The 13,527-nt window shown below is 45.1% G+C and overlaps 1 protein-coding gene across 2 annotated transcripts in view; it reads left to right on the top strand.

The window, feature by feature from the left end:
• MYO7A (myosin VIIA) overlaps positions 1-13,527 on the top strand; it is a 158,204-nt gene that overhangs the window by 104,734 nt on the left and 39,943 nt on the right. For both annotated transcript variants that reach the window (XM_060273921.2, XM_088668456.1), the window contains 8 exons: positions 1,425-1,532; positions 2,929-3,138; positions 4,449-4,652; positions 5,469-5,645; positions 6,493-6,582; positions 8,140-8,267; positions 10,025-10,151; positions 11,304-11,423. In XM_060273921.2, the coding sequence (XP_060129904.1) occupies positions 1,425-1,532; positions 2,929-3,138; positions 4,449-4,652; positions 5,469-5,645; positions 6,493-6,582; positions 8,140-8,267; positions 10,025-10,151; positions 11,304-11,423 (1,164 nt within the window). The remainder of the gene's footprint in view (positions 1-1,424; positions 1,533-2,928; positions 3,139-4,448; positions 4,653-5,468; positions 5,646-6,492; positions 6,583-8,139; positions 8,268-10,024; positions 10,152-11,303; positions 11,424-13,527) is intronic.

Raw genomic sequence — 13,527 nt, 5'->3', positions numbered from 1 at the left:
TTTCCTCACACCTGGCCAACCCCGGAGCACCTCCCCCTCCATTAAACATCTCGCCTGGGTCACCTGCCTCCCCACGCTGCTTGCTCACTCCCTCAGTTGCCTGCCTGCTGGTCTGACCTTACACTGAACTGCAGCGTGACGACCACCTTACATGTTTGTTTATATAGAAAGATACCTTATTCGTCCATCACTATAAGGTCCCAAGGTGGGCCACAGAAACTTTATATATATATATCAGTCACAAAACAAATAACAGCTTTTCCAAATGGAACAGAAAAGTAGGAATTTAATGAAAGAGGTGTATCTCATAAAACAAAAATGCATTTATAGTTCAGCATTTTATATTGTTGGGAGGGGCTGTGGAACTGAAAGGTGTCTGTGATATTTTAGGTATGGGATATCCTAGGGCAGGCATCCCCAAACTTCGGCCCTCCAGATGTTTTGAACTACAATTCCCATCATCCCTGACCACTGGTCCTGTTAGCTAGGGATCATGGGAGTTGTAGGCCAAAACATCTGGAGGGCCGCAGTTTGGGGATGCCTGTCCTAGGGTTTGATGAGGGCTGGCATGGTGTTTTAGTTAGTGTTGAACTAGGACCTGGAGGAGCCGGGTTCTGTGACCAAGTGGAATTGTAGAGTTGGAAGGGACCCAAGGGTGATCTAGTCCAACCCCCTGCAATGAAGGAATCACAGCTAACCCCTTTCTCCCGGTACCCACTCCTCAGTGTCCAGTCAAGTCCCTGACATCTGCCCCCTCTTCATGGGTGATTTCCCTCCACAAACAAAATTGCTTTCCCTTCCATCAGGGGAAAGATATTGAGTTTCCATACCTTAGAATAATAGAATCGTAGAATCGTAGAGTTGGAAGAGACCACAAGGCCCATCCAGTCCAACCCCCTGCCAAGCAGGAAACACCATCAAAGCATTCCTGACAGATGGCTGTCAAGCCTCTGCTTAAAGACCTCCAAAGGAGGAGAATCCACCACACTCCTTGGTAGCAAATTCCACTGCCGAACAGCTCTTACTGTCAGGAAGTTCTTTCTAATGTTTAGGTGGAATCTTCTTTCTTGTAGTTTGAATCCATTGCTCCGTGTCCACTTCTCTGGAGCAGCAGAAAACAACCTTTCTCCCTTCTCTATATGACATCCTTTTATATATTTGAACATGGCTATCCAGCGGAGAGAAAATTAGTCGGGGAAAGGAGACTTTGGGTGCTCAGATGGTTTGTGGGGAAAGTATGCCCCCCCCACTACAGCTGCCATCAAATGCCAAGTCACCGCAGCCTTCATTTCATATGTCTCCTGCCTCATATCTAGCTTGGCCCCAAGTTCTCCCCGGTGGCCATTCACCTTCTAAAATGCAGGCTGGGTGATGAATGAAGCCACCCATTCAAGCAGTGCTTCTGAATTTCCTTCCTCCCCCAGTACCGCCGCCGCCTGGAAGCAGAAAAGCTCCGCCTCCTGGAAGAGGAACGTCTGAGGAAGGAGATGAGTGCCAAGAAAGCGAAAGAGGAAGCAGAGAAAAAACACCAAGTGGGTTGACGCTTCTGCTCTGTGTCCCTTTCTTTAATGGCGCAGAATCCACTGTTTCTGGGTGCCCCTAGGCCAAGTTCTCATATTAGTTAATAACTTGAGACCAGAATACATTAAGGACTTCCAAGTACCCCGTTTTCCCCGGGAAAATCCCCTTTTTACTTACCTTTTCCCGGTGGTACCCCGTATCACTTCGTCTCCCGTTTTTCTCCGTTATTTTCTCCTGCCGGCGGCCATTTTTTTCTTTCCGATTTGCCCTTCTATGGGCACCAAAAATGGCCGCCGCCAGCTTCAAAAGTCGCATCTACGCATGCCCGGAAGTGCATAGACGCGACTTCCAATGTCGGCCATTTTTGGTGCCCATAGAAGGGCAAAGCGACACTGGAAGTTACGTCGACCCAACTTCTGTGTGTGTGTGTGTGTGTTAACTAGTGAAGAAAGCACCTTTTTATTGCTTACTACTTGGGTATTGAAATTTTCTTTACAAAACGGTACAAGGGTCATTCTGGAGGCATGGACGGTTGTGTGATTATGTGACCCTCCAGATGTTTGTGGACTTAGGGCCCTTCATCCCTAACCATTGGTCATGCTGGCTGGTGCATATGGGAGTTGGAATCCAACTGCTTCTAGAGAGCACCAGGTTTCCCTCTCAACTTAATAAAATATCAGGTTTGCCGAAACTTTCCTTGATCAGTAGCACTAGACCCTTCTGCCCTATTGGCTGCAATTTGGTTTCACTGCTTTAACGAATTTTCCCTACTGCAAACGGCTTTGAGATTTCTTTATCACTATTTTTATCAATAAACAAAATACACCAAATATAAAGAACATAAAGAAATACTGTTATAGCAGGTTGAAAGTAGCATAAGGTTGGAATTCTTATTCCAAAACAGTACTAAAAACCCACCCGATTTTCCATAGTTCTGTTAGGCTAATTTATACAGTATTATTCTTTGTAATACGCTAGCTTAATCATATTTACTATGGTCCAAATCTTTTCAATCCATTCAGATATAGTAGGAGATTATGCCCCCTCCCCATTTTTTTTTAGCTATTTAAAAAATTTCTTTTAATGTAAGTGGTAATTCAATATGGTGGTGCCAATGATTTGCCTAGACCAGGCATCCCCAAACTGCGGCCCTCCAGATGTTTTGGCCTACAACTCCCATGACCCCTAGCTAACAGGACCAGTGGTCAGGGGTGATGGGAATTGTAGTCCAAAACATTATGGAGGGCTGAAGTTTGGGGATGCCTGGCCTTGGCAAGAAATGGTGGCCCCAGGATTTGTGTTGCGGCGACTGCGCAAAAGGCTGGCAGGCCTCCAGGGGTGGGGCTTTTGCCTGGTGCCTGTGTGCCTCTCGGATCCTGGATACTCATTGCCACACCTCTCTCCTAGATACGCCTGGCCCAGCTGGCTCGGGAAGATGCAGAAAGGGAAGTAAAGGAAAAAGAAGAAGCTCGGCGCAAGAAGGAACTCTTGCAGAAAATGGAAAAGGCCCGAAATGAACCCGTCAACGACTCCGACATGGTGGACAAAATGTTTGGCTTCCTGGGAACCACGTCGTCTTTTCCTGGCCAAGAAGGGCAGGCCCCCAATGGGTTTGAGGTAACTGGAAGGAGACATTGACACACACACCCCACTCCATATCATGGTTCGGTTAGCATGTTGAGGAAGCAGCTTCCCCGACTTGGTGCCCTCCAGATGTTTGGGACTACAATTGCGATCATCTCAATCCAACACCAAGTTGGGGGGACTCTGGTTTTCTAGAAACAATGTATTAAATTACCATACTTTTCTGCGTATAAGACTGCTTTTTCCTTTAAAAATCATGCTGAAAAGTGGAGGTCATCTTATACATGGGTAGTCCATATGGTGGACGTTTGATTGGTTGCTGCCAAGGCTGTCAGCGGCTATTGTCCATTTCATTGGTTGCTGCGTCAATGGGTGGTGCTGATTGGCTGATGCTCCGGCAGTTGTGTGGGTGATTGGCAGCTTCTGCCGGCGATGGGACAGGCGGGAGGTGGATTTAGCGATCTGTGCGGGTGAGCGATTTTTGGCAATCCCCCCTTAAGAAAGCTCAACAACCCTGGGTAATCCCCCCCCAAAAAGCTCAACAACTCTGTGCTATCTCCGCCCATTTTCTTAAATTTGAGTCCCCCAAAATAGGGGGCGTCTTATACATGGAAAGTACAGTAAGCTTAGGAAGGAAGTTGTTGTTGTTTAGTCGTTTAGTCGTGTCCGACTCTTCGTGACCCCATGGACCAGAGCACACCAGGCACTCCTGTCTTCCACTGCCTCCCGCAGTTTGGTCAGACTCATGTTCGTAGCTTCGAGAACACTGTCCAACCATCTCGTCCTCTGTTGTCCCCTTCTCCTTGTGCCCTCAATCTTTCCCAACATCAGGGTCTTTTCCAGGGAGTCTTCTCTTCTCATGAGGTGGCCAAAGTATTGGAGCCTCAGCTTCAGGATTTGTCCTTCCAGTGAGCACTCAGGGCTGATTTCCTTAGGAAGGAAGAGCTTACCCCAAAATTGCAGCATCTTCTCCCAGCCCAAAGCCACCCAGTGATGATTTGCAGTTAGGCTCAGCGGTTTTTTTTGTTGCAAAGGTGATTTGCGGGGAGTGGAGGGAGGCAACACTGCGCGTGTGACGTCCCAACATCAGGTGGAGCCACATGGCTTCAATGGCCGGTGGCTCCTCCTCTTCCTCCTCCTAGCCGAAGGAGAAGGAAAAGGAGCTGGCCACTGGAACCACACTTTTTTTGGATCCACATTTTGTGTCCATGCTTTTTGGACCTTGGAGGGGCCCAGCCCACACACCCAAAATATTTGGGCCCCCCAAAACGGTTCAGCTTCGAAGGGCTGGCGCCCCTGACCCAGACTGAACCAAGTTAAATCTCCGCTGGTTCCCTCCCCAGGATCTCGAGAGGGCACAAAAGGAGTTGGAGGAAGACGACCTCGAAACAGCCTTGCCTTTGCCAGAGGAGGAGGAGGAGGATCTCTCGGAGTACAAATTCGCAAAGTTTGCCGCTACATACTTCCAGGGCACAACCACACAGACATATATACGCCGGCCCCTCAAGCAGCCGCTCCTGTACCACGAGGATGAGGGGGACCAGCTGGTGAGTTTGTTTGAGCAGCTCTGGAGAAGAGCAGTAATGGTTCTGTTAACTAGTCCTCTGAAACCAGTAGTGGTTGTGTGAACAGGCCCTGTGAATCTTACCTGATTTTGTCCACTCCTGGTTTTCCCCACAAGCTTTCTTCATCTTGGCCAGGCACCCCCAAACTTCGGCCCTCCAGATGTTTTGGACTACAATTCCCATCATACCTGACCACTGGTCCTGTTAGCTAGGGATCATGGGAGTTGTAGGCCAAAACATTTGGAGGGCCGCAGTTTGGGGATGCCTGATCTTGGCTGTGAGTCCTGGAAGACCTGCTCCCTGCCTTGCAGGTGCTTTTTTCCACCTGACCTAGGAGGACAGGGCCTGGACTGACTCCAGCTACGAAATCTGAGACTGCTGAACAGAATATTAGCCTGGGAGGGTGTTGGAAAGGGGCGTTGTTGGCGTTCATTTTTTGTATCTTTATCTTTGTTCTTATGATTTATGTTGAACTTGTTCAATTTGGTTGTGTACTTTTTGATATTTTGTTTATTGCTTGTATACTTTTGTCATTTTTTTAGTCGCATAACTTTTTAATATTTTGCAAGCTGCCTTCAGTGCAGTTCTAACTTGGGAAAGGCGGCATACAAATAAAACGATTGATTGATCTCAGCAGTCTAATTTAGAAGGGAGGGGGAAGGCTATTATTGAAGAAAGTATGGAAGTCAGAATCCTTGGTGATCCATTTGGAGATCTGCCCCTGCCTGCCCCTGCAAGGATAACTGACAAGTTGATGATTACGGTTCTTTTTTCTTTTTTTAAAAAAACCAACAACAGGCAGCCCTTGCGGTGTGGATTACGATTCTTCGCTTCATGGGTGACCTTCCTGAGCCCAAATACCACACAGCAATGAGCGATGGCAGCGAGAAAATCCCGGTGATGACCAAAATTTATGAGACCCTGGGGAAGAAGACGTACAAAAAAGAACTTCAAGCTCTACAAGGTGAAGGAGAGGTAAGAGGCGGAAATGTGCTTTATACCAGTGGGTGGTATAAAGTAGGAGTTAAATGAATAAAAACCAACCTATTAGAGTTTAAGGAGCCGCAAGACTCTTCTGCTGTAGTTCGTGAGAATTTAGTTCACAAATTGCAAGTTGAGATCCCAGTTGTCATCTAAGGTTGCATTTCATTTTGCTGATTCTTTCTATGGTGGTCTTTTGTATGGGTGGGGTATAAATAATAAAGTTGTTGTTGTTGTTGTTGTTTGGTTCTTAATGCACCTGGACGTTCTGGTTGTGATGTACTCTACAAACATAATATTGAGAGCGTTGTCTTTTTTTCTTTTTTTGGTGCTAATCTCCGCATCCAAACAGAAACCCATGTAGCTATTATTGGCACATTTATAAGGCTCTGCAGTTTAAAAATAGGAAGCACTGGATTTTTTTTTATCTTGTCCTATTTCATGATAAACCTAAGAGGCACATGGTATTCTCATTTTACTGATCAGGGAGGTGAGGCTCAGCTCAGTGCCTTATGCATGACTTCTTAAATGACTTGGGGAGAAATTTTTGCAGCCTCACTTTCCCAAATTTGCAAAACAGGGGTTCCAGCTGCCCTGCAGGGTTGGTATAATTTGAACCTAGACCTCCCAACCCCATGCACAGTTGTGTTGTGCACATGGAATCAGTTCTCTCGAGCTCAGTTGGCAGAGAGCATGGGACTCGTAATCTCAGGGCCATGAGTTCGAGCCCCACGTTGGGCAAAAGATTTCTCCATTGCTAGGGGGTTGGTCTGGATGACCCTTGAGGTCCCTTCCAGCTCTACAGTTCTGTGAAATAAGGCTGTTCCTCTTGCCTTTGCAGAGCGCTCACATAGACAGCCACAAGAAGAACAGTGTGCGGCACAAGCTGGTCTCCTTGACCCTCAAGAAGAAATCAAAACTCACTGAAGAGGTGAGCCATAGTTCTTTGCAGCTTGGGATGCACAACCATTCATTGGTCTGCAGGGCTTCCAGTTGTCCCCCCCCCCCCCGAGAATCGAAGTAGGAAACAACCATCAGGACCATAGGAACAGAGCTAAAAGCTAATTAACAGTTGACCAAAATAGTTGTACAACCATACAAGGGATGGGGTGCAATTCACGTTACACAATCTACCACTGTCTATATTTTATTTTCGAGATGGAGTTATGGTCATACATAATCTCATACAAGAGGTAAAAATCTTTACACACTTGTTTTGGGACAGAATTCTCTTACCAATATCTTACCAAGTGATGAATTTCCACCATTGTTACCCAGGCATAGAATCCCTCGCTTGCCTTGGTAATTTCGTCAGCTAATTTATTTCGGCAGAACCTAAATCTGCCTCCTTTCCAATTCTGCCTTGGGATTCTTTCCACTTTAACAGTACTATCATGCGTACGGGTAAATGTTATATTTAAAATATAAAATAAGGAGGAGAGAATATGCTCCATGTTATTTTCTGGGCAATTTAAACCTATATTAACATTCTAGCAGAACAGCAATTATTCTTCACACACACCTGAAGGCAGCCCTGTTTAGGGGAGCTTTTAATGCTCAATAGATTATTGTATTTTAATATTCTGTTGGAAGCCGCCAGAGTGGCTGGGGAAACCCAGCCAGATGGGCAGGGTATGTATAAATAAATAAATAAATAAATAAATAAATAAGGAGCTGCCATATACTTACAGCTTTGTGATGCTTCACAGGAAGCGATTTATGAAATAAATAAATAAATAAATAGCCGTTCTGTACTGTGTTTATTAAACTCTGGTCCCCAGTTGCTGTTGGACTACAACTCCCATCATCCTGGGCTAGCAGGACCATTGGTCAGGGATTATGGGAGTTGTGGTCCAACGGAAGCTGCACATTTGAGAAACACTTTTCCAGCCCTAGGTGGAGATGCCACTGATTGAACTACAGACCTTCTCCATAAGAAGAGCTTGCTGGATCGGGCCAGTGGCCCACCTAGTCCAGCATCCTGCTCTCACAGTGGCCAGCCAAATGCCTATGGAAAACCAGCAATCAGGACCTGAGCACAAGAGTTATCTCCCTTCCTGTGGTTTCCAGCAGTGGATATTCAGAAGCATTACTGCCTCTGACCATGGTTGCTTTACCGCCAAGTTTGGGTTCTTCCCCATCATGAGCTACAGGGATGCCCAACACCAAGGAGGAGGGATAATCCAAGCAAACAGAGCTCAGTCGTTCCTGGTTTCCCAGGCAGGCAGGCAGGCAAGATAGTGAGGCAAAGCAAGACTATGCAGAAATCAGCACCTTGGAGAGAGGGCAAGGGGTGGTTTCAGGACCACGGAGAGTGCTCCTGCAGCTGAGATCAAGCATCCAAGTTGCCTCAACAATGTCCTGGCTGAGTATTAGAGCAGAGCTAGCTTGTCAAGGTCCCTACCCCTCAGTCTGTATGTGGGTGGGAGTTAGGGAGGGGGGGACAATGCCTCGTTCACACATTTAACATTTCCCTCTATTTTGTTAGGTAACCAAGCGTCTTCACGATGGTGAGTCCACCGTCCAAGGCAACAGCATGCTTGAGGACCGGCCTACCTCAAATTTGGAAAAGCTCCATTTCATTATTGGTAATGGCATCCTCAGGCCAGCATTAAGGTTAGATATTAGTATGAAAAAGAAGAAACATTCTGTATGGGCATTAAAATTGTCACCGGGCCTTCTCTAGGGATGATTGGGGAGGAATTAGATTCGGCTTGTATTTAAAGGAGAAACTTCATAATTCACACTTTCCAAAACAATATTCAAACTGAAACAGCCGACCATCGAAATTTGCATGTTTCCAAATGTTGCAAAGCAGTCCCCCCACAATGTAATGTGTGCAAAGATGTGCAGATGGAGGTAAAGAGTGCCTAAAAATGCATTATATGACAGAAAATCGCTTTGCTAATATGTGTACGTTAGGCAAAATTGCATATGCAAATGTGTGTGTTAGGAATAATTTGCACTGCAATGCTGATAATTTTTTCATGAGGATTTTAAAAGAAAATTCACAATCTGGTATGGATATGTAGAGAACAGAGTGGATAAAAGATTGGCGAAACTGAGAGAAACTGAAACGGAAAACCTTTTTTCCCCCTAACATATTGTTCACACCCACCATTTCCTCCAAGTGGCAAGAGGTTCCAAAGACAGCACTGCCTGAGTTTGGTTTCCTTTGAATGGCAGAGACCAGCACTCTTGGAATATTTGCCTCACTCTTTTTTTAGCAATATACAAACAGTGCATAACTGGAATCAAAAAGTAGGCACACCTGCTACAAGCCAGCCAGGGGTGAGAGAGAAAGCCAGTTTGGTGAACCTAACTCATTCACACTTTCTGAATCAAACTGTGATCTGAAACACAGCAAGCCTTCAAAATTTCCCATTTATCCAAATTTTGTGATGCAGTTCTCCAAACATATACGGTAATGTGTATGAATGCATATGTAGATAGATGATAGATAGATAGATGATAGATAGATAGATAGATAGATAGATAGATAGATAGATAGATAGATAGTTGGATAGATGGATGATAGACAGACAGATAGATAGATATAGAGATAGAGATAGATATAGATAGATAGATAGATAGATAGATAGATAGATAGATAGATAGATAGATAGATAGATGATAGATTGATGATGGATAGATGATAGAGAGAGATGATAGACAGATAGACAGATAGACAGATAGACAGATAGATAGATAGATAGATAGATAGATAGATAGATAGATAGATAGATGATAGATGATAGATGATAGATAGATAGATAGATAGATAGATGATTGTGTGTGTGTGTGTGTGCTTTTAAAATACACGTATTGCTCGAAAGTAACCTTCAAAATGGGAAGGGATATGCATATATTATTAGAAACTTGCACAAAAATTCATGAGGACTTTAAAAATAAAAACCTTAAACTGATGCAGAAATGTGGAGAAGTGTAGATTGGAAAAACTGGCAGATTTCTTCATCTCTTACTTAAAGCATCTTATATGCTATCCCACCTGGGATCTCCAAAGAGAGACTTTTGTGCCCTGTCCTTCTGCAGCGTCTCTGGGGTTTTTTCAGTATTAGATCCTCCCAAGATAGCTTTCTCCAACCTGATGCCCTCCAGATGCTCCTGAACTCTAACTCCCATCAGCCCCAGTCGGCACAGCAAATGGACAATGATAGTGGGTATTGCACCTGGAGGACCTCAAGATGAGGAAGGCTGAGCCAAGAGATGTTCTGCTCACTGTACGGCGCTGTTTCCACCTGTACATGAGCCTGTCCGCAAGAGGCGCTTCTACTTAGCTCTTGCAAATGGATTCTGTCCGTGGAGGGGACTTGAGAGTCATGATCCAAACTTAACCATTCTTCCTCCGGCAGGGACGAAATTTATTGCCAGATCTGCAAACAGCTGACCCAGAACCCTTCCAAAAGCAGCCACGCCCGAGGGTGGATCCTCGTCTCCTTGTGTGTGGGGTGCTTTGCCCCTTCAGAAAAGTTTGTCAAGGTAATGTTGGATCTTGGTAGGAATTGTTGTTCTACCAGAGAAGAATGGCAGGTGAAGTTGATGGACTAAAATGGCTAAAATGAAAGGAAGAATCAGAAATCAGGAAATGTTTAATGAGGAATGGGGAAAATTTATAACTTATCTTAAAGACCAGGGGTTGGCAAGGTTTACCGGCCATGGGCCAGATCACTCCCATGGAAATCGTCTGTGGGCCGGACTGGTGCAGCTCGACGCCGAAAATTGCGTCTGCACATGTCCGCGGCGCTGGAAATTGCTTCTGTGCATACCCAGACGCTGAAAATCGTGCCTGTGCAGAAGCGATTTTTGGCGTCTGGACATGCACAGACACAATTTCTGGTATCTGCGCGTGCGCAGATGTGATTTCCGGTGCCGCTGGTTTAGCGCAGCGCCCAGGGGACTCGCCGAGGAGGCGGTTTGGTTCAGGGGCAGCTCATTGGCCGGTAAAACAGTGTTTGTGGGCCGCAACCGGCCCATGGGCCACACGTTGCCAGCCCCTGTTAAAGACCATTGGAAACAGTTAAAATCATTAGTAGGATTGGAATGTCACTTGTCGTTTAATGTGAATTCTGGATACAACGGAGCATCATTTGGAGCATCATAAAAGATGCAGGAGTTAGGACCCACAAAGGGGAGGATGGAAGTCCAGGAGATTCCTTGGCATCTTGTTTTTATTATTTATGTTTGATATATGACTGTAACATTTTTATCAGAAAAACCAAATAAATAAAATTCAATAAGACTACTTAAAAATAAATAAAAGGAATTGTGAAACTGGGGAAGTCCGCTTCTCACATTAGGTTTGCAGGAACGTGTTGGCGCTTTTAACTTTCTCTAAAATTGTTACGAGGTAAAGCTATCTCACTGTTTTATTTATTCATTTTGCGGGATGTTAGGGATGTTTTGAATGGTTGTGATACTTACTTAACTGTCCTTACTGGGGAATCTTGGGGGGGGGGTTGTAACTTCTTTCTTGAGGGGGTGGGTGTGCGGCAGGAATCAAATGTTGGACCGGAAACCAGAAGCATGAAATCATAAATTGAATAGTTAAAAACATGGTGCTGCCGACTGTGTTTTTGAATGTTTGAAAGCCATGTGGAAGTTCTCGTTGCCGTCTTTTGTCTTGGCATACAGTATTTAAGGAACTTCATCAATGGAGGGCCCCCAGGTTATGCTCCTTATTGTGAAGAGAGGCTCAGAAGGACATTTGCCAATGGGACAAGGACCCAGCCGCCAAGCTGGCTGGAACTTCAGGTAAAAAGTGCTTGATTTATGTAAGCCATATCACAAGAGACCAATATAATCTGCAAGGTGATGTTTTCCTCCGTGAACACAAAAACACTCTTGAGGGGACAAACATCAGAAAGTTAATATTTCCAGAACCTTTAGGCCCCATCTGCATTATACAGTTAAAGCAGTATTGTACCACTTTAAACAGTCATGTTGTTTAGTCGTTTAGTCGTGTCCGACTCTTCGTGACCCCATGGACCATAGCACGCCAGGCACTCCTGTCTTCCACTGCCTCCCGCAGTTTGGTCAAACTCATGTTCGTAGCTTCGAGAACACTGTCCAACCATCTTGTCCTCTGTCGTCCCCTTCTCCTAGTGCCCTCAATCTTTCCCAACATCAGGGTCTTTTCCAAGGATTCTTCTCTTCTCATGAGGTGGCCAAAGTATTGGAGCCTCAGCTTCACGATCTGTCCTTCCAGGGAGCACTCAGGGCTGATTTCCTAAAGAATGGATAGGTTTGATCTTCTAGCAGTCCATGGGACTCTCAAGAGTCTCCTCCAGCACCATAATTCAAAAGCATCAATTCTTCGGCGATCAGCCTTCTTTATGGTCCAGCTCTCACTTCCATACATCACTACTGGGAGAACCATAGCTTTAACGATACGGACCTTTGTTGGCAAGGTGACGTCTCTGCTTTTTAAGATGCTGTCTAGGTTTGTCATTGCTTTTCTCCCAAGAAGCAGGCGTCTTTTAATTTCGTGACTGCTGTCACCATCTGCAGTGATCAAGGAGCCCAAGAAAGTAAAATATCTCACTGCCTCCATTTCTTCCCCTTCTATTTGCCAGGAGGTGATGGGACCGGTGGCCATGATCTTGGTTTTTTTGATGTTGAGCTTCAGACCATATTTTGCGCTCTCCTCTTTCACCCTCATTAAAAGGTTCTTTAAGTCCTCCTCGCTTTCTGCCATCAAGGTTGTGTCATCTGCATATCTGAGGTTGTTGATATTTCTTCCGGCAATCTTAATTCCGGCTTGGGATTCATCTAGTCCAGCCTTTCGCATGATGAATTCTGCATATAAGTTAAATAAGCAGGGAGACAATATACAACCTTGTCGTACTCCTTTCCCAATTTTGAACCAATCAGTTGTTCCATATCCAGTTCTAACTGTAGCTTCTTGTCCCACATAGAGATTTCTCAGGAGACAGATGAGGTGATCAGGCACTCCCATTTCTTTAAGAACTTGCCATAGTTTGCTGTGGTCGACACAGTCAAAGGCTTTTGCATAGTCAATGAAGCAGAAGTAGACGTTTTTCTGGAACTCTCTAGCTTTCTCCATAATCCAGCGCATGTTTGCTATTTGGTCTCTGGTTCCTCTGCCCTTTCGAAATCCAGCTTGCACTTCTGGGAGTTCTCGGTCCACATACTGCCTAAGCCTGCCTTGTAGAATTTTGAGCATAACCTTGCTAGCGTGTGAAATGAGCGCAATTGTGCGGTAGTTGGAGCATTCTTTGGCACTGCCCTTCTTTGGAATTGGGATGTAGACTGATCTTCTCCAATCCTCTGGCCATTGCTGAGTTTTCCAAACTTGCTGGCATATTGGGTGTAGCACCTTAACAGCATCATCTTTTAAAATTTTAAATAGTTCAGCTGGAATATCATCACTTCCACTGGCCTTGTTATTAGCAGTGCTTTCTAAGGCCCATTTGACTTCACTCTCCAAGATGTCTGGCTCAAGGTCAGCAACCACACTACCTGGGGTGTACGAGACCTCCATATCTTTCTGGTATAATTCCTCTGTGTATTCTTGCCACCTCTTCTTGATGTCTTCTGCTTCTGTTAGGTCCTTACCACTTTTGTCCTTGATTATGGTAATCTTTGTACGAAATGTTCCTTTCATATCTCCAATTTTCTTGAACAGATCTCTGGTTTTCCCCATTCTATTGTTTTCCTCTATTTCTTTGCATTGCTCATTTAAGAAGACCCTCTTGTCTCTCCTTGCTGCTTTTTGGAAATCTGCATTCAGTTTCCTGTATCTTTCCCTATCTCCCTTGCATTTTGCTTGCCTCCTCTCCTCCGCTATTTGTAAGGCCTCGTTGGATAGCCATTTTGCTTTCTTGCATTTCCTTTT

The sequence above is a fragment of the Zootoca vivipara genome, chromosome 4 (genome assembly GCF_965207765.1).
Source record: "Zootoca vivipara chromosome 4, rZooViv2.hap1.1, whole genome shotgun sequence".
Taxonomy (NCBI): domain Eukaryota; kingdom Metazoa; phylum Chordata; class Lepidosauria; order Squamata; family Lacertidae; genus Zootoca; species Zootoca vivipara.
Note: the sequence above shows the minus strand (reverse complement) of the source record. Positions and strands in the feature narration are given on the sequence as shown.